General features: G+C 32.3%; 3 protein-coding genes and 1 non-coding gene across 4 annotated transcripts in view; 2 read left to right on the forward strand and 2 right to left on the reverse strand.

The window, feature by feature from the left end:
• The window catches only part of Rbcn-3B (WD repeat-containing protein Rbcn-3B), a 121,718-nt gene extending 110,841 nt beyond the window's left edge, over positions 1–10,877 (reverse strand). The window contains exons 1-10 of the mRNA XM_068766233.1: positions 10,760–10,877; positions 10,366–10,605; positions 9,312–9,425; positions 8,671–8,814; positions 7,980–8,045; positions 6,410–6,572; positions 5,525–5,657; positions 1,866–1,956; positions 1,162–1,309; positions 547–648 (exon numbers count right to left, since the gene is read on the reverse strand). Of these exons, the coding sequence (XP_068622334.1) occupies positions 547–648; positions 1,162–1,309; positions 1,866–1,956; positions 5,525–5,657; positions 6,410–6,572; positions 7,980–8,045; positions 8,671–8,814; positions 9,312–9,425; positions 10,366–10,599 (1,195 nt within the window). The 5' untranslated portion in view covers positions 10,600–10,605; positions 10,760–10,877. The remainder of the gene's footprint in view (positions 1–546; positions 649–1,161; positions 1,310–1,865; positions 1,957–5,524; positions 5,658–6,409; positions 6,573–7,979; positions 8,046–8,670; positions 8,815–9,311; positions 9,426–10,365; positions 10,606–10,759) is intronic.
• An 892-nt stretch (positions 10,878–11,769) lies between these two features.
• LOC137923039 (coiled-coil domain-containing protein 13) lies at positions 11,770–14,968 on the forward strand. The gene is made up of 4 exons (XM_068766160.1): positions 11,770–11,943; positions 12,798–13,424; positions 13,876–14,094; positions 14,186–14,968. The coding sequence occupies exons 1-4, from the start codon at positions 11,770–11,772 to the stop codon at positions 14,966–14,968; spliced, it is 1,803 nt and encodes a 600-aa protein (XP_068622261.1).
• Positions 14,969–15,151: 183 nt separating this feature from the next.
• The window catches only part of Lasp (LIM and SH3 domain protein Lasp), a 37,216-nt gene continuing 24,639 nt past the window's right edge, over positions 15,152–27,728 (forward strand). Inside the window, exon 1 of the mRNA XM_068765732.1 lies at positions 15,152–15,363. Within this exon, the coding sequence (XP_068621833.1) occupies positions 15,295–15,363 (69 nt within the window). The 5' untranslated portion in view covers positions 15,152–15,294. The remainder of the gene's footprint in view (positions 15,364–27,728) is intronic.
• Positions 17,392–17,464, reverse strand: TRNAV-UAC (transfer RNA valine (anticodon UAC)). The gene has a single exon. It is a non-coding gene; the product is annotated as a tRNA-Val (tRNA).

A 27,728-nucleotide genomic window follows, 5' to 3' on the forward strand; every position in this document is an offset into this window, starting at 1 on the left:
TCTAAGAGCTTGACTACGTCATCATTCTACCTAGTGGTGGACCTACCCTCGCCGCGTCTACCTACTCCTGAAAGCCACTGAGCATATATATTTAAAAAAATAAAGATAAAAAAAGATAAAAAGTATAAAAATCTTTCATTCTTCATACTACTTTGGACCATTATCAGTCAACTCTTTTTAAAACTCAATTTTATTTTTGACTTCCATCTGCTTCGTAAGGTGTTATAGTTGTGGCCGAGAAGGTAGAAACTCAACAAATCTATCTTTTAAACAAAAGTTTAACAATTTTGATTTATGTATAAAGATTTTTGTCGGATTTAGTTTAAATGAAAACAAATTAATCAAGCGACATCATTGCCAAGGATTCTTGTCATTTAAATATTCTTTTATTGAATAATATGATTTGTTTTTCAATTTATGTTTTAAATATGTGTTTTGAATTGAATTAATGGAAGTTTAATAATGTTTTGAGGAATTTTATCAAATATTTTTTAATAAAAAGGTCACTAAAAGTAATAAAGAAAAGTTCGTCTCAAAGTAGCGTACCTGTTTCTTCTGGATGACTCAACTGGTCCAAAATGCCTACAGGACTAGGATTCATTTCCGCCCACGCCATATCCAAGCTTGTCATAACAATAGGAGCGTGTGCTAAAATATAAACAAGATAATTTCCCGTCTTTATACAATAATATTTTTACTACCATTACATTTATAAAATAGATATTGTAGTTAGTATGGATTTTAAATTTTTTTAAAAACAAATAGATAATGATAACAAAACGGGTTGTCATGATGATTAAACACGACCAGCAAATCCAAAGATAAGAAAGACTACCACCAAAGAAGTTACAATAGGCGCGTGAGCTAAAACATATTAACAAGAAAATTTCCCCTCTATGAAGAGGGATTATAGGATTTAAATGAATAAATAAAAAAAATATAGTACACATACAAATAGGTAATGGTATCAAAACGGGTTGTTGTAAAATACGCAAAACATCCATCGAGAAAATTTTAGAGGGTAGGAACTTACATAATCTTGCCCTATTCCTAGCAGGAATCTTGTGAGAATCCAGAAGTTCCCAAACAAAAAGTACGCTTTCATTCGATCATATTGGAAATCTATGGAGGAGGTCAGGAAAGGTTCAAAATCATACTTACAAGGCAGCTGGTTGTACACAGGTGTAGCGGCTTCGTCCACGTTCCACACGGACACCACACCGGCAGAGTCACCCCGGAGCAAGAGACGCCTCTGCTTACCTCCTACAGATGTCGTCACAAAACGCATCGCCGGCGGGCATGACAGCAACTGCATGTGTCCAACAAAATGACTACATACGGGGAATTTCAAATTAAAGAACTTTTTGTATGAAAATTTAATAGTATTTAATTGATTATTTTTTCTTATCTTACAGAGCAACCTAGATGGCGTTTGCAAATTCCAAGTTCCAGAGGTCAGAGCATAGACGGCACTTAGCCTAAAACCTCTTTTGAGGTAGCTTTCCAAGTAATATACATTTCGATCAACCAAAAACTCTAAAAAGTCACATCTATTTAATATTATACTTTTAATTTTAATTTTATAACTAAGAAAAATGTTTAAGATGTGTTTGGAAATTTATTATAATAACTAATGAAAGCATCATCACAAACCGTGTATCGGTCTTTTATATTATTCAATTCACTTTAATGAGAAGTTGCCAACCTTTAGATTTGCTAATGTCTGAACTCAAGGTCCCCGGAAGTTTACCTGGACTTGAACTGCCACTTCAAACGCAAGTAGCATATTCAATTAAAACCGGTTTGTTTCCAAAGAGGTCTTCTATTGGTAAAACCTAAGCATTATCTGTTTAAAGATCATGTACCTTATTATCAGGATGTGCAAGGATACTGAATAGTACTGGACTGTCATGTTCCACGGTAGGACCATGGAAACCTTTGTGATCTGGCACAGAGCTGAAAGTAAAAGCGCACTAAACAAAACAGAAAGAATACAATTTTCTTTTTCATATCTTAATACAGATAAAATATAAAACGTTATAAACAGGTATTGAACGTTAACACAATTATATTTACATTGTAAAACAAAAACCATACTAATGTCTGGTCACATATGACAAGGAATATACACTAATGGGCATATATGGATAGTGTTAGCAAATTAAAATTATAATAATTTGTTCTAACTAATTTATTATAGTATACGTATAATGATGTAAATAATAAAAACAATGAAGAAAAAATTAAAAGATTTTCCCTATTTTATAAAAGTCGCATCTTTGACAACGTATGCTTCCAACACAAGTAAAAGCGATTGCCTGTACTGATCCATAGTGTCTATATCTAATAGATTCAGGCGTTACTTTGCGGAAGTTCATCCTAAGTAAGAAAAGGACTAATATATAGCTACTTCCGCTATGTAGCAGTAGTCGTGCAAAGAAGTGCACCGCCCGCCGCTTTGAAACTAATGTTATTGGAAACCTATGGCTGAGATCTATGTCCAACAGTGGACATTTGAATTTATAACGATGACAATATTATTTTCAGTACATTCAGTATTTACCAAATTCACTATGACTCAAACTTCATATTTTGTCATTTTTGCTACCTAAGGGTTCCTATCAGAATATACTTGAATTGGGAATATGCGCCTACAAACTTTTATAAAATAAAGAATCTTGAATAGTAACGGAGGCTTGGACAATATCTCAAAATAAATCCTATGTGACTATAACAAGATTAGTCAAAATAACTGCGAAACGAAATGAATCAATACATTGCTAAGTTTTAATAATATTTACAAATAATCTTCGAAATGATCAAAAATTAGTAAAATGTTTAAAATAAGAATAGTTGACAATGGTGTGCTCTTGAATAACTATAGCTAGCGACATCAAATGCCACAAAAAATTTAATGCGAAAAGCTTGAAAATGTGCTAGCAAAGGAAACGAACTTAAAACAAACTACTTCGAAAATACATACAAAACGACAAATCAATATGTGCTGACCTACGTATGGCCCGTCCACGTAGCTTGCTATAAAAGAAATTGACATTTTAGCATTGAGCCGGCAGGCAAGAGTATAGTGTCATTTGGAGGTAAGTATTATATAAATTAACGAAATATTTTTATTAACATTACATAATGTTATAGTTTAAGAGTTCTTATGTTTTTATCATGTAACAAAACAATCATGGTATGTATAATGCAAAATTTTGTTGAAATTTTTAAAATACCCAATAAAAAAAAATTTCAACCTTAATTTCAAAAATGACACTAATTGAGAATTTAGCATTTTTTTATGAATTGAAATTATGAACATAGATCTGATATTTGGATGCATTATTATCTAAAATTGAAGCGATAAATCATTGAGGAAAACTTTTTTTGACCTGGGTTAAAGTGCTGGCTAAGTTAAATTTGCAGTTTCTCGGATTCGACCTAAAATCGCTTTTAAGGTAGCGAATGAACACGCTCCATATAGTAGAGAGAGCGCAAGACGCCCTCGAGATATTTATTTGTAAACAGTGGCAATTCTATATAATTAATGTACAAAGTTTAAATTATATGAGATTGTATCCAGGAATCGACTCCGCGACCTACAATTACAAGCCTCAGTCCATATATATATATATATATATATATATATATATATATATATATATATATATATATGTATAACATAAAAGTGACAAAATGATACTGATATCTCGATAGGTATTTCAAAAATTAATAAAGAAATTTTTAGGAACCTTCTCTAAATTTCTTAACAAAATAACTTCAGTCAAATAAGCATCCCAATATCAGACCACTGAGGAATTTTTTTTAATCTGTTTCAACTTGTTATATTCTGTATTCCTATGATGAGTTTGCTGTTATGTGTATAAAACATACAACACATGATACCAGGCGTAGTGCTCTGATGAATTTCTAATGATGAAAAACCATGATCCGTTACGTCCCATCCATTTATAAAGCACATTGACACAATCAAATTCGAGCGATATACTAATCCTGTGTGAAATGATTCCTAAAAATATCATTCCAGCTATGAATTATTCGCGAATTGCATGATCCACTAAGCATCTTATTTATTTTTAATAATTAATAGATATTTCTGTAAAGATAGATCTCATACATTTAGAATTTATTAACACTTTTAAAAAGTTTCTTACTCATAATTTAAAAATTACATTGAATAGATAAAAAATAAAAGTAAATAATTAAATATGACTGTATTATACTTCACCCAACAGAGTTAATACTAGAAAATGCTCAACTTATCTCCTCGGTTAGTTATTACTAGGTAAGGATACGTTTACATGGAAACCAAATATCAGTTTACTATTGTTTATTTGGTGCAGAGAAATGCTCTTGACCATACGATGTCGCTCATTTTTGAACTAATTTATCTGTTTATCGTATGAATGGATCATGTGGAGATTCAAAAATAAATTCCATAGACAATAACATGAAAATATTATACATTTTTTTTTAATCTAAGAGACCTGGAAATTAATCAAAACCAGTTAAAGGCATGTTTTTGAATATTTTAATCTGTTAACCAGTCAAAGATTTCATTAATTTTTTAAACACTTTTACGTATGTGAATGAAAAATGCAGCTATGTAAACGCATCTTTACGCATTTCAACTTCTAGTATTCTAGGAAGTTGATCATCTGTCCCTTTCACTTGCTTACAAAAGTGCGGTTGGAAAACCGCTATATTAACTCTGTCTAGATAAAATAGTATAGAAGACAGTCACTTTCTGGCAAAAATATTAGCTTAATTGGTACATTCTTGAGACCTACCGTAGTAATAATATGATTGTATATAAAAATAGTTGATCTGAAAAGATCCCATCATACAATTATATAGATATCGCTGTAAAAACTTCAAAGGGGTCAATGTGTATTCATCGTTTCAATTCATAAATATCCACTGCAAGGCTTAGGCCTCCCCCCCCCCCCAAGATATTTATGGGCGGATATACCATAAACGACACGCTTTGAAGGCGGTTTGACGATCGCAGTCAGGAATTTTGGTATGCAGAGGAAGCTGCTGCCAATCCTCTCGAAACTTGTTTGAGCAATGACGACCTTATATATTAACATACAGAGTGCAAATGTATATTGTCAGACCAAAACTTTTATACCTACTTTCAATTATCCCTGTTTAAATACTTCACTTTGAAATATGTTACATTAATGTATTTTTTCTTTTGGAATGCAACAGGCTAGTAACTTCTGGCAGTACAATTTCAGAAGTAGTGAATATATTTAAATATATAAACAAATATATTACAAGAATTTTAAAAACGGTTTTTTATGTATCATCATAACGTTGTTCATTATTTCTGAAACAATTAACAATGGGATAGGGTCTACTATATAATTGACAGCAAATGAGCTATACATTCGCCCCTTTAATGCTCTTACATTTATTTCCAATCACCTGTATCTGCATAACAAACAACCGCTAACCAACCAACATAAATAATGACTAAAAATTAATGTTCACTTACTTAGCTGGCAGCTTGTACATATATCCCTTTCCTTCTGTAGACCAAACCAATACTCGGTCAGTAGCTAGAAAGTCACCTGACATCCATCGCTCTCCTGAAGGTGCTTGGATGGAACAAAGCACTGAAAAATCTCCTGAAATCATATGAACATATAACATGTAAATTTTGTTCGATAGAGAATTTATTTACCACTTTTTTGTTAACATTATGTATGCCTTAAGAAAATTGAATCCTTTGACACAAAGCTTCAAGCGATTTGAAAATGTCCTGATTTGTTACTTTCTACAATATCCTTAATACATTAATAAAAGCTTATTCGAAGTGGTAACCATAGGCTTAAATACAATCCTTTAATGGTTCAGACCAGTTATGTAAAGTAGCGCGCACTCGGTATATGGGAAAGTTCTTCACTGCCAATAGTATGGATTGTTTAGAGCCAGACTTGCCTTATAACACTGACTATAAATCATAATCCAGTAAATAAGGATCAAGACTAGATGATGACCAATCTACTGCTCTTAATAAATCATAACCTAACCAAAATTGAATGGATTGAGCTTTATGATTCGGTTCCGAATCTTGCTGAAAGAACGTTAAAGGGCTTTGTTACCTTCTCAAGTATTTGTATCTTGATACACTTTCGTCGATGTTTTAATACCTTTTTCACAAAAATATGGCTCTGTCACTCCTTCGTAGCTAATAGTAACTAAAGTCGGATATTGTCCATTTTCTACTATATATACTGTTGACTAATCGGGAAGCTTCTTTAGATCTTACAGTATAAATACGGTCATTTTGTTTGTAAAAATATTCTCAAACGAAAACAACATTTTTATGTTCTCTTCTTATCGTTAACAGTTGAAAAAAGGCTAACAAATTTATCACCTGCGTCATATATCTGACAGTACTTCGCGCACACGACAAGCACGGTGCGTTGGTTGTAGGCACAGCAATTCAACGACAGCGCGTTCAGGCAGCGGATCTGCTTGGATTCGTTCTCGTAGATTGGCTCCGATTGCTTATTCTCATGACCCAGGAGTGACCAAACCTTGAAAAGCAAACAAATCAGCTCTGCCACAATTATACTTTTATTTTTTACTCCGTAGGCATGTCAACATAATAGGTTGTCAAATATCTCCCTTCCGCCTTTTTGTCTTTTGAATTTCGCGGCTATGTACAAAGCGCTACAGAGCTCGTATCTGGCAATACTATACATAATCTGAAAGATCTTGACATAACCTACAAAACGACGCTATGCATGATTAGTTTGGATATTGCGTTCAACAGTTATAGACGTGTAAACATGAAGTTCACTAACGCCGAAATATTTCCTGCCTATTTTAAAGTTTTCCTTCGTTAAAGGCAAATCCGCTAGAGAAACGTTCCGTGAGATTAATGGTGTTTTGGGGGATGGTACTCTATCACTTCGAACCGCGGAGGAACGGTTTCGACACACTTCGTTGATGACTCGTCAGAAGCTACGGGAGCTCGGATGGGAGGTTTTATCACATCCACCATATAGCCCGGACATAGCGCCAAGTGATTACCACCTGTTCCTGTCCATGGCGAACGCCCTTGGTGGTGTAAAGTTGAACTCAAAAGAGGTTTGTGAAAAGTGGCTGTCCGAGTTCTTCGCAAATAAGGAGGGGGGCTTCTACGAGGGAGGTATTATGAAGTTGCCGTCTAGATGGAAACAGATTATCGAACAAAACGGCGCATATTTGAACTAAATCCGATCACTGTAACACTTTTTATAAAAATATAAAGCATTGAATAAAGAGCAAAAAAGCAGAAGGGAGATATTTGACAACCTGTTATATATATTGACATACTGTAAAAAATTATTACATATCCTGATGAACTAGTATTTAAAATATTTATAGACGACATTCACAAACAGTGGTCGCCAACCTTCGATCATTCTACATATAAACGTTTCAGGAGTTTCTTCCGCCACTCCTACCAGCGCTAACACTTTTTGAAGTGGTTATCCAGTTAATTGCAACCGACCATGTCATAGTTCGTTTCCCTCGGACGCCCTTGAGTCTGAATGCCAAGATAATATTACGAAGACTAACAACCTAAGCCATGATTATCTGGAAGGGGCCTTTAAACGCCCAAGAGGTGGGCATTCTCCCTTTCTAGTAAGACTACTATGTAGCGGCCCAACGAAACCCTCTGGAAATGTCACTTGAGAAATATATATGAACCATTTTTTTTCGTATAAATTTTATTTACGTTGTCCACTTATACATAAATAACACATTGATTTAACTTTCATAAAGAATATAATCAATATTTACCATGTTTTCAAACCTTTTCTTTTTAATCGAATTTTTTAAATCCCAGCAATTAAGAGTCCAAAATATTTTATACAAAAATAATTTAGCCAAGTGCATATGTTTTTACAAACTCTCTCGAATCTTAGTATGAAGAATAAATTTATTATATTTACCTTCACAGTACCAGTGATTGAAATAGCTAACACTACATCATCCTTTCTTGAAGAGGGTCGCAAAACCTAAAACAAATTATCTAATTATTTCTTTTTCATTTAGACAGAAAAAGTAAAGATTATCCATAGAAAGATTTAAAAAGACAGATAGACATATAAAGAATAGTATTGTAGCTGGCAGTCAACATATATTTTGCATGAGAGAGTAAGTAGAGTATACAGGGTATAAAAGTTTTAAATGGGTAAATAATTGTTTATCTGAAAAAAGAGTAAGAGCTTTTACACCTATTTCCAATCATCCTATTCAAAGTTATCACTCTGAAACTCCAATACGTTAGGTCAATAACTTTGGGTAGTTCAATCTTTAGGGAGAGATAGTAAACAGTATAAAATTTTAATAAGTATTAATTCAAATTAATGAAATGCTTTTCTTTACTGTGTTAAAATAACATTGCTTGTTATTTCTAAAACATTCAAAAAATTTTTGCATAGGGTTTATCATACATCAATTGTTAGCAAATTAACTACACATACATTCACCCCTTAAAGGTTTTAAAACCTATAACCAATCCTTCTTTACAACTGTCTGAGAGCATAAAACACTCAGGTGATCTCATAAGTAGAACGGAAGGAAAATTCTAAGGTTAGGTTAGGATACAAGGAATGTTAAATAAAACAAGATTAGACTCACATGTAGAGCAGATATCCAATCAGGATTCATCTTGGAACTAAGACAAAACAATATCTCCAGTGAAAATGGATCCATGATAAGTATCTCAGCATAGTATCCATTGCAAAATAGGCGAAGATCTTCACTGTTGCACATGTGATATGCCTGCAAAATTAAATTAATTAACTAACCTTATATAGGACATTAAAATATCTCAATGCTTTATAAAATTTGTTACTCCTCTATCGGCAACTATCTGAGGTGTCTCCCTGCACACCTAAGCTCTGATAATTCTTATGCAATAAATTTAAAAAGTTTATTAAACAAAAACTCCCACAATCCTAACACAAAGCACAGGATTTTTAATTGATAAAGCTTGGGAATTAATTGCTTTTTGTTAAAGTGTCTTTGTGACGTTTAAAACCCTGCAGCTTTAAGTTTAAGGATGCCATTATAGTTATAATAGCATATAGTAATGTTCAGCAAAAAAATGTTTTTTCTAGTTAGAAACAGCCTGAATCTAGTGTTTTTCAATGTCTTTAACAAGGTCATCTGAAATCATCTAGTGCAAATTTTAGTTAAGCCTTTTTTGAAATTTCTAGCAACATTTTTGCAAATTATTAAACACTTAAATTATTAAATAAAACATTTTTAATTAATACCTGTATGTTTGTATGAATCTGGCTCAATTTGACACTCTCCCGACACTTGCCATCTACAAGGTCCCATGTACACATTTCACCAGCTTCAGAAGAGCTTACTATGTAGTTGTTGTCCTGAAATAAATTAAATTAACATAAATGCTTTAACTTCCTGGATTACAACTACATAACAATTTACTAATACCAAAGTAGCAATTATTCAGCATTTAGAGTCTAAATGTCTTAAAGTTTTAAGTTAATTTACTTGTTTGTGAATAGGTAAGAAACAATAGTCCACTGAACCCAGTGAAAATGATTCAATGTCACATATCTAAGATTTTTGACCCAAAAATGTTGCAACTTCTTCACAGAGGATTTTTTCTCTATTAATGCACTAAGCATCTTTAATGTTATATAACTCTAACTTAATGTGTATTTAAATAAAAATCATCAGCAAATATCATAAGCAGTTGCAGTGCAGTGCCAATCAATAACCTACTGCTCTTTAAAAGATAGTATGAATTAAGACCTAATGAATAAAAGATATAATTATAATATGATTTTTGAATTTATCTGTATTGGTCAATATCAAACAAAAATTTAAAATTTGTCTACATTAATTGAGTGATTTGAAAAAATGTTTTATATTTTCTAGGTGTAATTTTAAAATCTAGACTTGATATAGTATCATTTTATTTGAGTGAACTAGTCATAATTAAGGGAAAGGTAAGTCGGATTTGATTTTGTACAGTATTATCATTATTGCACAGTGCGCTAACAGCTCAGTATGTATGCAGAGTAGTTGAAGTCAAAAGTATTTAGAAAAGATTAATATTTTTGGCATAAGATGTTTCTGACATGCCAACTCCAATGTAACATTCTAAAATCCTAACCCCATGGAAGAAGAGCTATGTTCTGTGTGATTTGTATCCATGGAAAACCTCCTCAGATTGCTTACCAACACCTCCAAATATTATGCTATGACACATCTCATGGAAGGACCTGCCCGCTGTTTCACAGTAACAAAAAATGACATTGTGTTGATGTTCTCTCTGTGTTCGTAAACTAGACTAACCTGGATAATCGAAGCTCTAGACAAACAAGTAACAGGCGCAGTATGCCCCACGAGCAAACATCGTGGAGTCATTTTCAAGGTGTCAGGGTTGACTTGCCATATACAAATCTGACCATCATAACAACCAGTTACTAAGGTTTTCTGATCTCTCGACAAGTATACAGATGACACGCAGTGCGAAGGGGCATGTTTACCCCACAACACCACAGGCACAATGAGGTTCGTACCAGGCATTTTTTCCTGCAAGAAACGTCCTTACATAATAATATTACAAAATAGTTAATAGTAATCAATTACTAGCTATTTTCCTAAGAAATTTATATAATAATTTAATCATAACAATACGAAAAATTTCTTCAACAAGATCTTTTAATCGCCTTAATTTAATACAAACCTATTAATAGACTGCTGCAATGAAAATTGAAATCAAGCTTAAACCTATTAGTTTTAATTAACAGCCATTGGTGTACAAATCACTAGAACAGTTTGAAGAAAAAATATTTCTTACTAGAATTACGCTATTGATAACAAAGTAATCAATGAACAGATGACAACCATTTGACATTATTAAACGTGATGTTACCAGGCGTCTTAAAAAGTGTCATTTGGTAAGATATTTATGAACATCAATACTGCAATTGATAAACCATACGTTACAGATGTAAAAATAACTTGATTGCAATTTATGGGTAAACCAAATATTATCAAAATCTGATATATCAATTATTTTTTTAAACTCAAGTTTGGTAGAGCCTATGCGAAAGCATATTAAATATAAACCCTTTAACTTCGTGTTGTGCTAAAAGGATAAAGTTTAGCTGCAAATTTTCTTCAAAATGTCAACAAAAATCAACTATTTGAAATCATCAAAATTGATTTGCTTAATTCTATAAAGACTACAAGTCAGACCGTTGTAACTAGAACAACAGAACCTTTATATTTCATGCAATCTACTTCGCATCGGTCTTATATTTCATTAAGATAAAGAACCTCTGTGCTTAAGAATTTCTTTACTTAAACCGTACATAATGATGCACCAAAAATTTGAGCCACGTAAGAGCATAATAATACAGTGCATAAAGCATTTGACGAATTTGATGATATTTTAAGAAGCGATAGTTTTAAAAAACTCACGATATTTCAGGTAACAGTAAATCTCCTAAATATGAGTTTGTTAAAACTACGCACCGATAAGAAATAATTAAATTCGTAATAAACGGCAAAACTCACACAGAATAGACTGTTTTAGACAGCAATAAACGGTAAACCAAATATCAACAGCCTGTAAAGGTTTTATAGATAGAAAAAAGTAAACACTCAATATTTTTAATTTCCACATTTTGATTCAATATTTGACATCTGTTATTGTATCAAGTGTGGTATTTATATTTTTATTCATGTATTATGGCTTCAGCTAAGAAACGTAATATAAAAGACGACAGAGCTCAAGAGCTAGCAGAAAAAATCGATGAAACTGACGAAATGAAATTAAAGATGTTAGCAGCACTTGACAAACCAGACCCCGACGATGTTCTGTATCCACCAGAACTAAATGCTCATTTAATTGAACAATTGAAGGTACTAGAATAATCAAAATGAAAAATTTCATTCAAACTTTAAAAAAGATAAATTCTTTGTATGTTTTTTTATAAATATCTTTGACTTTAATCGGGCTTTATTTTATTTTAATAGGGCCTGAAGTAGCACTGAGACGACCATATGTTATTCTCAGACCATATGGTTATTCCTAGGTACTTCATAAACGTCGAGAATATAAAGAATGAAATAACACTAAGTAGTTTGCTTAAATTAGTTTTATTAAAATTGAAATTTTGTCCAAATTGTACCTCGAAATATTCCCTAATATCTTTGACTGTATCCTTATCATCAGCCGAAGTATACCCACTGTTACATTATAGGGGTCCTCAGTAGATTTCCGAAAGGACTGGTAGTAGGAAGCTACTTGCATTTAGCGTCTCGTGACCTTAATAAGGTCGTCTGTACGCCTTGTTGGTAGAAGTTCTACACTACGCTTATCCGTTCTTTGTCTCCAGTTAAGAACGATAAAATCTCAGAGTTGAGCTAATCCGTAATGTTGGTAACTTTCGTTCACCTATAGATGTCTTTATTAATGAGTTACTATTTGTTAAATAAACTTCTTGTTTCTTGGATCTTCTCATTCCTGAAAATGCAAGATTTATTTATTGGATGATTGTTGTTAATATTATTGTTTGATAAGTACAAGCTTTTTGCTGTTCATTAGTAGTATTGCCAATTTAGGAGCAAAGTTCTGAATAAACGCATTCGTGACCATATTCACACGACTAGCATCCGTTATTTCAATTTCATTACTTATCACTGCAATATAAAATTTAAATTGTAATTACTTTCTAGTATTGGAAGTTTATAAATCTGTAGTTTCAATGTTACAGGTAATGACATGCGAAAATAATGAATTACGCAAGTTAATATTTACCAAAGACGAAGAAATCAAACAACTTACTAGAACAGTTAATGATCTTAATCAACGAATACGTGATATTGTCTCAGGTTCTGGACCTGCTATTTCTTCGAAATCTGCTGGTATAATAAGTGCTAAAATAACTGATCTATGCAAACAAAACAGACATTTAGTAGCAGAGGTTGAGGGTTATAAAACAAGAAACGCCGCATTAGAACGAAAAATTATGCAATTAGATTTATTAAATAAAGAACATGAAAAATTAGAAATTTGTGTTTGTAAAGAAGAAAACACCGATTCGAGTACTGATGAATTAAAAGAACTCAATAATAAACTAGCAATAGTTAATAAAAAACTATTTGACAGCAAAAATAGAAATTTGGAATTAAAAAATGACATATTAATTGCTACTAAAATATTACAACAAGAACTTGGTGATAAATTTACGAGTATTAAGGAGTTGCAGCATGATTTAGCCGGCTGGAAGGGTAGAGCACAGCAAATTGTGTTACTGCAAGCGAGGATAGCTGAACTAGAAGAAAAACTTAACGGAAAACACAAAGATTTAATTGAAGCTAAAAAAAATGACCAAAGTCAGGTTAGAAAAAATATAATACTTGGTTATATACAGGTTAAATGGTTATAGTTGTAAAATCTTTTAAGGGATTAATGAGCTATATTCGTGGTCAATTAATTTCTTGCAAAATTGATACTGCCAGTAGCTGATTACAGGTCGCATTTATTTATTTAGACGGGTACACCAATAGTAAAAATATATTATTGTAACTTATTACACAGTAATTACTTCATTAGATTGATCAGAGAAATTAATTGAAATTGAATCAATTTTTGCTGACAAATATTCAATTCAAGTACTCGTCATTAGGTTTATAGAAGTACGTACAAAATTATATATAGGACTATCATTGACGTCGATATACATAGAATATAACTTTAAACACGATATTTCAACTAAACAAAAGCCTAATTGATTTTAATCTTTGAAATAAATGGGATTCCATTATTATTAAATCATTAACACTTTCCAGGTTATAAGAGATTTAGAATTGAAGAGAAAAAAAGAGATAGACAACGCAATGAAAGATTTGAAATCGTTAAAAGAAGAAAATCAAGAGTTGAAGAAAAAGTTCGACGGGGCAAAATGCAGAATTAAAAATTTGGAATGCGACTCGCTGACATTAAGACAAAAAATGCAAACGTTCGTTGAGAAAAGCAATCACGACGATTTATTAATAAATGAACAAAGGGTAAGTGTAACTACCGAATTTAAGAATAGAACTTTAAATTTTTTATTTTTATTTTTTCATTGATATAGAATTAAATTTATTATTTTTTCAGAATCAAATTAAAAGCCTTGAATTCTACTACCAAGAACTGCTGAAAGAAAATACAGATAAAATGAATAAAATGAATAACGATATTGAGCAATACAATAAATTAATGAGAAATTCTGAAGAAAAGATAGATGCTCTTCAAAAACAAGCAATAGAAAAATCCATTAAAATTGATGAACTTCGGGAACAACTAACAAGATATGAAGAATGTTCCTTACAAAATGTATTTTTTACTCCGATGAAAACAGCTTCTGACAATGAAATTAAACAACTTTCAGAGCTTGTTAACAAACTGAATGAACGATTGGAGTTAGAAAGACACAAATGGGATGAATTAGAGTCAACTCATAGAAAGTTGAAGGAAAAAAAGAAAAGGTTGGAAAAGAAAATTACAATTCTGGAGAGCGAAATAAAAGTGTTGAAAGAAACTAAGCGACCTTCAAAAGTTTCAAAAATATCAGTAAGTAAAGAACAAATCGACACACTAAAACCTTATTCTATAACTAAAAAACAATCTTCAATAGCTACTATTGAAGAAAATCCCAGTTCATCAACATCTGTCGAATCTGAAGGTATACATAGTTATGAAAGTTTAGATAAAGAGGAAATGAAGTTTAAATTAGAATTAGCAGAAGAAAAATTAAAGATGATGGAAGACAAACTTAAAATGATTGAAGAAGAAAAAAAGGACGATTTCCTACACTTAACTGAAATGATTAAAACCTCTAAACAATTATTTAACGACGCCTTAGCAGTATTACAAAAGGAAAAATGTGTATGTTCGTGATTTCGATTTCTAATTGAAAATTTTTTGTACATCTTTTCTTACTTATTATGGACTTATATAAAAATTAAAAATTGCCATTTATTTACAAAATACTTCATTAACTCAAAAGTTTTTTTTTACCATTATATACACAAGCAACACTGATAGCCGCCATTTGTCATTTTTTTGGCATGCGCGTACGGGGATGCTACGAATATCGTGCTCGGGAGTGTTTTTAATAAAATAAGCGAATTACAAACTTTGTTTGTGTACTGTGATAAACTTCTGTTGCTCTGTGGAAAATTTGTGTTGTTTTCGCTTTGTGATTGTGTAAAGATTATATCAAGATGAATAAAACTTGCGCAAGGTGTGAGAAAACAGTATATCCTACGGAAGAACTGAAATGTTTGGACAAGGCAAGTAATTTACTTCCAATTTAGTTGATCTTCTAATATATATACTTTGAATTAATACAGTATTTTATATTTTCTAACGCAGCACATTGAACATAATATTTTCGATTTTTGTTTTTGGTTACAGAGTTGTTATGGTACCGGTTAAAATATTCAAAACAGACCTACGGGTGATTCATTATTTTTATTAAAATACATTTCAATTTTTGGTTACAATGTTGATGTCTCGTATGTAAGGCTTTGGTAAAATGCGATATGCGTCCGTTGACGACTTCATTGAAAATGATTATATCATTATATGCACATACAGTTTCAGAACTTCAAAACTTTTTTTTAAACACCTTAAATTTTCGCCGTGCATTATCTAACAGTGATTTGATAACAAACTTCACCTGATAAGTATTATGTTGAGATAAGAGTTAAAAAGAAAAATATTATTAGCATATTTTGTTTTTCGTATTATGTTTGTTATAATTTTATTATTATTAATAATAAATAATAAAATTATGACAAACGTAATACTTTACGTATTCCTGGTCATATCTTATTTCTTTTTGGTTTCTCCATGTTCAGGCATGTTATCAGGATATTGACTTCTTGATATTTAATAATTAAATATTAAATTACAATTTTATTGCAATTCAAAATTTTTAACAATTTTGTATAAAATGTATTTTTAACTATAATTATAAATATATCTGTGAAGCTATAATTTACAAAAGTCTTAAGAAGTATTATGACACAGTCTTATTACAAAAACTTAAATAAAAGTGGTTTGAACAAGTTACATGAATCAGTATGTAAATGGCTGTTGTGGATATGTTAATATTAACCTGGCACATTAGCATACTGGCATTGAAAGCAAGATTATGTCACATGCTATTGGTAAAATTAATAATTTCTTTTACATTTTTTGTAAAAAAAAATAAAGAAATATATATATATTTTTGGGGTAAAATATACATAATAGTAGGCTATAGTTTAAAAGCTTTAAGTAATGTATGTATTGTACAGAGTGTACCATCCATTAATCAATGGTTTATAACAATCATAACATTTAAGAAAAAAGATCAAACCACTTATTCAAATTAACAATTGCTTACTCTTTATCCCTGCAGTCTATGTACTACCAAAAGTTTTGGGCTAGTTGCATTCTAATAGAAAAAATAAATGTTTTGTTATTTCAGTGATTACTTTATGCAGCCATATTGTAAATAGGTGTAAAAAAATTTAAAGCCTTTAGCTGACAAATTAGCTATGTATTCATCCTCTATAGCTATAAGCCTTAAAAGTGGAAAGGTATAGTTCATTTGTCATCTAAAAGCTTGAATGCCTTTACACCTATTTCTAATTGCCCTGTATAAAGTGAATACTCTCAAAATGAATGCAACAGGTCAGTAACTTCTGGCATAGTGTAGTCTGTAGGTACCAATAGTAAACAATAATTAATTTTAAGTTGTTGTAATGTTAATTTTGTAAATGCTTTTTTTTATACCTAGAAACTAATCACTCTGTATATTTAATGCTCCAACTCCTAATGTTTCAATGTTTATAGCCAATTAACTCTAATCTGTTGTTGTTTTAATGATATGCAAGGTCATCATGCATGCTTGTTATTGCTAATGCTCTTTATAAAACCTTCATTTACATTTGTTTTTTGTAAAAACATTTTGTTAGCAAAATTAGTATATAAATTAGAACTTCAAAATTTAATAAGGAAAAGATTATTTAATATATTGTTATGTGTAGAAATCACACAATAGAACATTTTTCATGTGATACATTTTTTGCATTTTAATAAACAGATTTTTCCAATGTTAGCTGGAATTAAAAAAAAAACATTTTTTGACATTTTACTCTTTTTTGTATAATTGCATGCATTTAAAAGCTTTTATGGCCTCATAAACAATTTGATTGAAAAGCTAAAAGTTTTAAGAAAATATTAATAAGAACAATTTTTTCAAGAGAGGATCTTCTTAAAATGTATTAAATTTTCTTGAAGTGAATTTTTTATTGTATCTAAAAAAATTATGATTCCGGCCAGGATCGAACTGGCGGCCTTCTGCGTGTAAAGCAGATGTGATAACCACTACACCACGGAACCCATTGAATGTGTGTTATAAAATTGTTAACACTATTAAAGTCGCGTAATCTTGTATAAAATTAATAAATAATTTGTTACTGTTTATTCCAGATTAATCTAATTTATAACGCTTTTGTTCTCTTTAATAAAATTCTTGTCATTCTTGGTACCTAAAAATTGATCAATCATATACACATTTTGATAAATTGGTAGATCGTCAAACTATAAGCCCGCTTGAGCGAAAGTTCCATGTTGCTATCTCGAATTTGAAGACGTACGGAACTTCCTCTCGTTCTATTGTTATTGGCGGACCGTCGTACTTAAGTAATGCGTATTTCGGAGTGGACACCTTAACGTTTTAATAAAAATTGAAACCATTACTAACAAAAAGTTTTTTTGACAATAACATCATACACCGCTAAATTTCTATGATATTTTCATTGTAATACTTTCACATTTTTCACTTTTTATTACGACGTAACACGATTTTGGTTTTCAGTGTCTTCTGTAAATATTTCGAAGTAAGATTTTTAATTCACCCCCTGTCATTTGTATCATCACCATCATTTCAGTTGTAAGCCGTGCGCTACTGGATGTAGGCCTCTCACAAAGATTTCCAATAGGACCTGTTGGAAGCGACATTGTGAAGGTCGTCTTCTGACTAACTTAACATATCGTCGTTATATCGTCTGTTGGCACTGGACGCTGGTCATTGATAGTTTGTATAAAAAAAGAAAATTGTTATGTAATGGTTTTAATTTTCCACTATCTCGTGTCATAAAGACAATACTTAAAACAAATAGGCCAATTTTAAGAAGCCGTTTTTGAATTTCGATTGTTTAGTTAATGCATTTGGGGAATAATTTTAATTAATATAGATTCATTTGAATATTTATTATATTTCTATTCTCCCACACCTAGTCGGGGCTCGAGAAATTTCTTTCTGCTACTTAACGCCAAATGATCGCGTGTGCATCGCCGCCCAACGCGCGGCTGACGTTTTTTGTGCGCTCGTTTGTCTGGGAAATTGTACTTGCTATTTAATTTACTGCCCGTTCGCCTTCACGTATTTGCCGGTATATGTGTTACAGAAAAATAATCGCTAGCATAACAATCTTTCGTTTTCATTTCTATTTTATGAATGGCTAGTAATTTCATATGTAAATGTTGTGTTCGCCAGAAAGTATACCTTAAAGATGGTGTTCATCATTCAGCGCTAGAACGTCCACAGTTGGACATAAGCCTGCCCATTGCTTAATTAAAGTAATTTAATTTAAATAAAGCGTTTATTATAGAAATGAAACCGCACAAAATTCAGTTGAGAATAAAAATTAGTAGTACGGGATGCAATCTCCGGAGGAATCTTTGGTCTATCGGCTACAGAAAGGTTTCCTCGCTGTAACATGAAAGTCATGAAGTGAAAGTACGTAGTCATAGTAGTATATAAATATATACAACCATAATTTTTCATTCCCCATGATGTCCCATAAATCAAAGTCAAACCTGTGTACGTAGTTAATCAAATTTAGAGCATAAATATTGAGGAAATTACTGTCTAGGCAACTGAAATTTAGTCCTTGCGATGTTGGCACTGGGCAATCTATTTTATCGGAACTTAAGTTAGACGCGGCTTAGTGATTTTGCAGATTGGCGTCTTGCTTCCTAATGATTTTTGAATGTTGCAATGGCGAATACTTATGAGAGTCACAATGGGGTTGACATGTCCAAACATGGATAAAATTCCAACCTAATATTAAAGATTATTTAAAAAGTATAAGTTTAAAGTTTCAATGATAAAAGTAATCCGTAATGTTCTTAAATTTTTCAATTCATATTTTATATTGATTTAAAATTAAATTGGCAGATAGTATGTATTTTGGCAGCAATATATATGAACAACGTTTTAAAAGCACACATAAAATTATCCTAACTTAGACACTGCTTCTGATTCCTTATGTGAAACCCTTAATATACCTCCGTTCTACTTACCGGACTTCCTCAAGAAAAAATGGCAGAATCTTTTGATTAGTTGGCCCGGCACATTGTCCTAAACCCAGGCATTTAACGGCCTGTAGCGTTCGGGCAGCAACTTGTGATAAAATAATGTACCAATTAATGTAACTTTCAAATTGTTTGTTTATATGCATAAATTTCAGGTGCACATGTGTATGTAGAGAAATTGTAAGTAATGATAAAACGCTGTTGTGTCTCGCAGCGGGGAGTAGAAAGATCCGTACCGAGTAGCGGCTACCCTCTCCCATCTCGTATAATAAAAGAAAAAAAAAAAGGTAAAAAAAAACACACGCGATACTAATTAGAATTAAAAAAAAACTACCAAGATTTTTCACTTAATGTAACGTAACATGTTTATATTTATTTCGCCCTTGGTGCTTCTCGACGTTTGGCAGTTTAATACGTTTTTTTTTTCGAGCAATAATTACAACTCAATTTTTTTACTGTTTAAAACAAAGTGAACGTATGTAGGATTAAGAAGTGATTGGTTAGTATTTATTAACCACGTTATCAAGGTTCAATGTATTGTATGATCTTGTAGTCTGATACCTAATGAGTATTACAGCGACTTTTTATTTATATGTTGGTCGAAGATAAAACGTACAAATGACCAATAAATTATTTTATTATCACTTTTTTATAACCTTACGCCTCCTACTTATTAATTATTGCTGCGAAAATTATTAGAACATATTTTTATATTTTCTGTAACAGCGTGTTTTTTTCAGATTCAACTTTTTTTTAAATCATAATTCAAACGAAAATCATTCACAGTTTGTTCACTTTAACGAGTAAGTTTTGGCAATTATTTAAAATGCGATGGAAAACATTTATTATTGAGGTCAAAATGAGTATATAACCTATTCGAGTGATAAATGCCTCAGACCTGAGAATAACAGACAAAAACACTTAGAGTATGTATTTTTTAAATAATGTTATTTATCAAAATATATCCCTACCTCACAGAATAAAATGACAATAGCCGCCATTATCATTTTATGGGGTTTTCAAATACGAGCCAATACTCCTAATTTTGTAGCTAAAATTGGCGGAGATAGGCAAAGTTATTATTTTTCTCTAAATAAACAAGGTAAAGTACAAACAACAATAAAAAGATTGTACGCTGAGCGTTTTTTCAAAAAGAAATATTCAAAAGTTGATCGGTGTGATATTAGTTTTCAAACTATACAAAGATTACAATTTTAAGTGTTTCAGTTTTTGAGATATAACCAATATTTAATTTTTTTTTCTCTCCTTAAACGTTGCATTTTTGGACTTTTAGATATAGCTGGAAGATGAATACAGTCTTCAAGGTGTGCTATCTTCTATGTCATTTACGGTGTAACTCTTCTCTTCTTCTTTTTGCCCTTAGAAAGAATTGCTAACTGGACGAAGCCGAGTTTTAGGTAAACAATTTATTTTTGCTTCTGGTATTAATATTGTATGTCTCACTTTTATTGTTTTGTAGACATTCTATACATTATGTACAGCACGATCGCATATACAGATTCGATTATATTATCAAACATGTATTTTTTTATTTCTCGCAGCTAATAGAAATCAGCGTAAATTGACCGAAGCTTCAATACTATAATAATTTAATTCTATTGTATAGAGCCAAGCGCGGAACGAAGTAATTTCGAATTGGTCCGTACAAATCTATTTATATCCGCTAATAATTGTTTGAGAAAAATTTGGATTTCATTATTAGCAAAGTATTTATGGTTATGCCGTACATGTCACGGAGAACTGGAACAGAGGGAGAAACAATTAAAAGACAAGATCACTGCACCCCAGCATTGGGAAACGACGCAAGGGTGGAGGAGGATTTAAAGATGGATTATTTTTTCGTAGAATATATGCAGTGGACGAATAATCCGTCATCATTCGAATAGCTGCATATGGTTTTGTTCAAAATTATCGTAATTATCGCATATCGCACTTTATTCTAGAAAGTTCTTACAAAATACTACCCGGAGGTTTACATCTCCGCGGGATGTAAGCGATTTTATTGCGATAGTCTTAGAGAAATCTTATTCAGTCAACTGTTAAACATTACTGCATTCCTCTATAAAACAAATGATTATACAATAAATCACAGTTTTGAATAAGTACTACAATGCACACATATGCCAAGAAAGCGGGTGCTTGAATGCAAAAATTTAGTCGTGGTTTAAAAAAAAATGTAACCATTGAATAAAACTATATTCAGTGCACAGAGGAACACTTCAAACGTGCTTGCTTTAAGCTTCTCTTTCACTGTAATGTGTTTCCGACTATGTATTACATGATTTGAATTTTTACCTCGACTAACAAAATTCACAAGACAATATAAATTATTTTTATACAACCAGAATTCAAAAATGTAAAGTAAAAAATTAATTTTTATTCTCTCTGTTCATAACGCATAAATACTACACTGCGTTTTCCAGTTGTCTACACGTTCACCCCACCTCTTCCCGTTAATAAAAACCCTTAAAAAAATAGCTAAACGAAAGATAAAGATATGAAAATAAATCCCTGTTTCCTCTGGATTTTATAATTTTTTTTAGTTTCCTAACATATGATAAAATCCTTTGATAATTTCAAAGAAACTTGAGAAAATTAGAACGTTTAACAGTTCGCTTTGAACTTCGCGCGTTTGACAGTTCATACGCTGCATATTTACATTTAACAGCTGTCTCGGTCAGTATCTATGTATACCAAAATTAAATTATTTATTTCTCATTTAATCGTTAAATGAAGCGTTCACTTTAAAAAACGTTACATTTTTTTTAATACCACAGCTAAATAAGTTCTGATGATACAAAGTCTTTTGAGACAAATAATATAGAAATCTTTGGGAGAAAGTAGTCAGCTAAAAGGTAGGTTTCGAGAGGGATATATACGGAAGCTAAAAGCTCGTAAAGACCGGAACAAGAATCATTCACATAGACTTATACAACTCATGTATTCTGCGCACTTTTTCTGTCTATTTTAGTTAAATGTACGAAAAGAAACAAGGCGGTTCTACAATAGATGATAATCACCTTTATGTGACGATCAGATACAATGGAATCAATGCATCTTGAAGGGTATTAGAGCGTGTCGTACTTTGCCATGAAAAAAATGCTTCACCGATTTACAATTGCACATAAGTTCAACGAAACTCCGTTAGGTTCCGGGTCAATGCAAGGCGGTGCACGATATATGTACACCAGATATCGCGTCTTTGATCCGATGCAGAGTGGGGGACGCGCCGCGCTCGCCCGCCATTGTCTGCCTGTCGAAGGTCGCTCCAACGGAGCCACTTTTAATTGCCGTCTATTCATGTCAGCTGATCTTTCTTAAGACCTCTCAGCTGTTAGGCAAAGAGCACACTGTTTTAAAACGGTTCTCTTACTGTGAAACTTTTTCGAATAGGTTGAACGATTTTTTGCATATTCCATTGATGATCTTAAAGAAGTTTATATATTTGTTATTAATCTTATTTTGCTTTTAATAAGAATAAGAATGAAGTAGTGAAAAGCAAGTGCAAGTCTTCAAATATGTGAGGAGCAGGACAGGAAAGGTAGACAAACGTAAAGCCATTTGTTCACAAATTTCACGTGTTCGTCTTGTCAAAGCGCCGTGCTCCATCTCACCGCACACATAACTGTGACAGTGAGTAGCAATTACATACAGTCTACAACAATCTTTTTATAGGAATATTTAAATAGTCAAAAATGTCGAAAGCGGCAAAATAAAGTTATCGATTTTTTTAAACTTTTCTTCGTTTTCGCTTAATGTATTTAAGTATAGATTAATAGACTAATAATCGAATTAAAATGTAGTTAAAATTATTTTTACGTGTTATTGAATGTATTGGGTTATTATTGATTCTGTTATACTATTGTCAGACAGACTGGACAGAACTAAGAACAGAGAAACGCGGAGCTTTATAAGAGGCTTTTGCACGAACAAGGCCCATACATTAAATATATAATAATAAAGTTATTTAAATAATAAATAAAATTAAATGAAATAACTGAAATTAGAATGAAATTCATTAAATTATAACGTAATTAATTTATATCGTTTGTTTATTGTAATATTTGTATTTGTATGAAATTAAATGAAGCTTCCTAATTACTATTGTCAGTTTATTCAAACTAATAAATAAATAATTAATCATTGCTAATAAAAAATGTATGTTTACAACCTAACGATACTGTGCGATGAGAACATTTAGGAATGGTTATTATTATGAACTTTATCATACAATGGAAAACTAACGAGGTTTGAAACTATTGAGTGGATTTAATCTTACAATGTCTGATCATTCTAGCTTATAATGCGGGACCTACCCCTAGCACACCTTTGGGTTATTGGCATATCGACCACCACTTTTACCACGTTCAAAATGTACGAAACATAGTTTTAATTCTGGAACTTTCTTTACACGAATCTAGAGAAATCTTGTGGCGTCTTGTTTCTGCTTAACACTATTAGGGTTACTTTAGTGAAAATCCACTAATAAGCTAGTGTCAAATGGACGTCATATTAAATTACAAACGTCGCTTAATTAGCGTAACGATCAATTAATGTCTAATTTTCACTAAATGTAAAACCGTGTGTGAGGTGTTTAATACATTAACACGGATGATGTAACACTGTGTAACAAGATGACCGTGTGTGCAGCTCGCGCGTGATCTTAACCTGGTTTCCATAGTGTGTAGACAAACTTAAAATGTTATATGGTATTCCGCCTTAAACAATCTTTATTATACAGGGTGATTGATTAGAGCTGTAAAAGCTTTAAAGGGGTAACTGTATTACGCTTGCTCTCAATGTATGACACACCTATAAAAATAATAACAGCCTGAAAACCGTTTCAAAAATCTTATTAATACACATTAAAATTAATTATTGATTATTATATTTACCTGCACATTTTGTAATGCCAGAAGTTTTGGCCTGTAGCAATATAATTGAAAGTATGAAGAGTGATCACTTTATTCAAGGTGTTTGAAACTAGGTGTGAAGCTTTAAAGCTTTTGCACCCATAACCAATCAACCTGTATGCCACGTATTGCATCTTTTGTCTCACATTAATAACTGTATACTATATTGCCTAATAACTAACTGAAATCGTGAGACTAAATGCCGGGTTACCAAATTTACCGGCATTGTGTCTGTTTCCTCACCGATTTAATAACCGTGGAGAATTAGCGGCTATTTATAGAATGTCTCATAAATCAACGTCAAACAAAAAGAGCTGGGTCCCATATTTTTCAAATAGTACCCAGCCAAAAAAGTAAATACATTTCTATCCTATTTTGTTCATATTGTTACTTGACATTACAAATCTTTACTTTTCTAATTTTTTTTTTTCATTGTTATGTTAACGTAAGTGACCCTTCTGTAAATGTCAAAGAAAATGGCACAATGGCCTGATTTTAAATATAAATAGAATTTTGCCTCAAAACAGGTAGTCAAAATTAATACTACACCCGACTTTAATTGACAAATTTTCAACATTACACTTTTTAAATTGATTTTTTTGTGGAGTAGGTAACTACATGCCCTATCACCTGATTTCGACTTGACGTTGATTTATGGGTTAACCTGTGTAACTAAAATTCGACTAACGAAATCAATATGACGTAAAAATGTAGTTGTTTCTTTTCTTCGAATAAAATACAAGGTTGTACGTGCGATTGTACGACAAAGTGGTCACGTACATGTTACGAAACGCCGCCTTCGCTGTGTGGCTAACATAGGGCGATCTAATGGAGTGTGAAAGTGCATTCTCGCCCGCCGCCCGACTTCGCACCTGTAAATTGTTCGCATGTGCGTTAGAAAAGTGAGAAAGTAACTCACTTGCACGACTTGTACTTTTCTCGAGCACAAACGACCGTCATTTAGCAAGGGCGTGTCTATGTAAGGTAGGTTGCTGTAGGCAAGAAAGGTACCAGATATGAATTCGTAAATACGTAAAATTCCGGAATATAAAGATCTATGTAAGTAAAGTAGAAAGAAGATCTATGTAAGTGAAGTGAAGGTAATGTAGGTTTGTGTTGGTGTTGATGAGCTTATGGAGATGGATAGATGGCTTATGGAGAAGTGGCTTTGTAAGAAGGCTCTAGGTCCCTGGGAGGGTAATTGAGAAAGTTATACTCGGAGCTTTGCTGCGAGATGAGGTGATTTACCGAAGAACCAATGTGACTGATGTGGCTTAAAGAATGGTTCATCACACATCGCTCGTAGATCCAATGTCCATTAGGGCTGAATGGTTCTCGAGTGACGACAAGGAGCCGGTAGACGCGGCTTGGGTAGTCCCCCCACTAGCTGGACCGACAAAGTAGCCAAGATCGCGGGAAGTCGCTGTATGTGGGCAGCGCAATACCGGTCATCGTAGCGATCTTTGAGGGAGGCATTGCAATAGGCGCCAGCAGAATTGATGATGATGAAATTAGCTTCTATTCAAAATATTGGTCAAAAATTTATTAGTATGGTGATAAAATATGAAAACCGTTACATGTCTGTGTACATTGGCAAAGATAAACACTCGCCGACATTCGCACACAAACGACCGGTATCTTATGTAAAATAAATTAAACTTATCATCGTCGCTTAAACAATATTTGCTATGGGCAATAAGCGGAACATTGAAATATTATGTTAAAATCATTCTATAGTAAAATTGGAAAAATTTCGGAAGTATGTAGCATAGCTATACATATCAATACTGTGCGCAGCGCGTTTTTAAGTTATATTTTTTTCAGTACAAAGTTGGTTTTTGTTTGAAGAAATGGTTTTACATATATCTTTTTTTTTTGTATTCCATCCGTATCTTGGTAATTATATTTTATCTCAACAAGTAATAAATTATTGTGTTATATTTCTTCGAAAGTTTATAATTAATCAAAAAGACAAAATATTTATTTATCAACAATTTAGAGCAAGTCGGCATTGATATGAGCCAAATTGTCACAGATGACAAAACCAGTGTCTATTGCTGAACCCAAGAGACAATCTTCACAGATGGTTTGGAGGTGGATACCTTAAGTAGAATATTCTACAAAAAATATCAGAGGATTAAAGTCAGAAAGGGAGTTATGCAACAAATGTTAACGAATACAATAAAAACCATTTTTGCATCATAATTTAGAAAAAAGAGGACAACTCGTCAACGCACTCGGCTAAACAACCGGGTGTTTGACTATAGCGGGTGTGTAATTGTTGAAACATCTTGACACAGTCCCCAAATTGTACCAGTAGATTTGTCATTATTTTCCAAAAATGAACAAAAAACTTAGTGAAATATAGATTTAAGATTCCGAAGAAACGGTCACTGTTCGTAAACGTCGTGAAAATTAAAAATACCCCAAGAGACGAGCCCACTGTTTCTCACTATGGTTTTACATTAAAAAAAAATCATGTATAAGTATCGACTTTATTTTTCATATATAGCTTACAAAAAATTTTCCGTTTTCGTACGACATACTTGTAATTTTATTGGACCTCATCGGTTAAGTATCTCAGGATGGCTAATTACCAATTTGACAGTGTCTCAATGAGCTATGAATAAGTTTATGCTTGGGATTGTTTTAAGAGAACTTATCAGGAATGAGGAGATCCGTAAATGAACGAAATTAACTGACTCAACCCAGCTGATTGGGATTGGTTCTGGAGTGGGGACCAAAAAGTCCACAAGACGACCTCGTTTAGGTCGCCGGAAGATGCTGGATGACCTACCAATCGATCCTATTGTAAACCTATAGGGGAGGTTGATGTCCAGTAACCTACGGCTGAAATGATCAGCATCGATATACGATCCCCGCTGCACTTTCCGTTCAGGCCATTTGCAGTTCTCATTGAAAAACAAAGCATTCTAGAACGAATGAATTGTAGTGTCGTATAGATAACTTCACATCAAGTATGCGCGTTCTTAATGCATATGAAAATTTATAACTTTTTCCCGCCAATTATATCTTAGCAGTATTGAAAAAGTGTAAAACATATGTTTTGAACGACTTTTTTAATATTAAAGTGTGGGTCGTATACGCCCCACACGGCCTGAATGGAAAATCTTCAAAAATGATGGATTATCCGTGGCACGGAACGTGTTAATAGTTTCAAGTTAAGGAAATGTTTACCGTTAATAATACACTGAAAAAACTAGTCCATGCATCTTTTATACACTATACTTGCAGACGTAATAACACTGACACTGCATGTATATATATAGGCTTAGAAGACATAAAAACTCTGTAGCATTCGTGATCAATGTACTGTTTACATAATTCTG

This window comes from Battus philenor, unplaced genomic scaffold (assembly GCF_028537555.1).
Source record: "Battus philenor isolate CCGP_79_NKW_IND1 unplaced genomic scaffold, ilBatPhil1.0.hap1 SCAF_20, whole genome shotgun sequence".
NCBI classification, from domain to species: Eukaryota; Metazoa; Arthropoda; class Insecta; order Lepidoptera; family Papilionidae; genus Battus; species Battus philenor.

Bases quoted from the DNA above. Each gene is read 5' to 3' on its own strand.
- LOC137923039 (XM_068766160.1), top strand. From the start codon at position 11,770: ATGGCTTCAGCTAAGAAACGTAATATAAAAGACGACAGAGCTCAAGAG. The intron at 11,944-12,797 runs GTACTAGAATAA...TCAATGTTACAG, and splicing joins ATTTAATTGAACAATTGAAG to GTAATGACATGCGAAAATAA. The intron at 14,095-14,185 runs GTAAGTGTAACT...TTATTTTTTCAG, and splicing joins TATTAATAAATGAACAAAGG to AATCAAATTAAAAGCCTTGA.